The sequence below is a fragment of the Buceros rhinoceros genome, unplaced genomic scaffold (genome assembly GCF_000710305.1).
Source record: "Buceros rhinoceros silvestris isolate BGI_N320 unplaced genomic scaffold, ASM71030v1 scaffold21795, whole genome shotgun sequence".
NCBI lineage: Eukaryota > Metazoa > Chordata > Aves > Bucerotiformes > Bucerotidae > Buceros > Buceros rhinoceros.
In genome coordinates, this window is record NW_010413695.1 from 30,513 (window position 1) to 30,893 (window position 381).

General features: G+C 63.8%; 1 protein-coding gene across 1 annotated transcript in view; it reads left to right on the top strand.

Annotated features, from left to right (window-relative positions):
* EP300 (E1A binding protein p300) overlaps positions 1–381 on the top strand; it is a gene marked incomplete at its 5' end in the record, with an annotated part of 31,140 nt that overhangs the window by 30,124 nt on the left and 635 nt on the right. Inside the window, one exon of the mRNA XM_010136853.1 lies at positions 1–361. Coding sequence (XP_010135155.1) covers positions 1–361 — 361 coding nt within the window. The remainder of the gene's footprint in view (positions 362–381) is intronic.

The following is a 381-nucleotide window of genomic DNA, read 5'->3' on the forward strand; positions in this document are numbered from 1 at the left end:
CTACTTCAGCAGCAGATGGGGTCCCCAGCTCAGCCCAATCCTATGAGCCCCCAGCAGCACATGCCCCCCAATCAGGCCCAGTCCCCGCACCTACAGGGCCAGCAGCTCCCTTCATCGCTCACCAATCAAGTGCGTTCTCCGCAGCCTGTACCCTCGCCGCGGCCCCAGTCCCAGCCCCCCCATTCCAGCCCGTCCCCTCGGATGCAACCTCAGCCTTCTCCACACCACGTCTCCCCGCAGACCAGCTCCCCACATCCAGGACTGGTAGCTGCCCAGGCTAACCCCATGGATCAAGGGCACTTTGCCAGCCCGGACCAGAGTGCAATGCTTTCCCAGCTTGCTAGCAATCCCGGCATGGCAGGCCTTCATGGGACAAGCGCA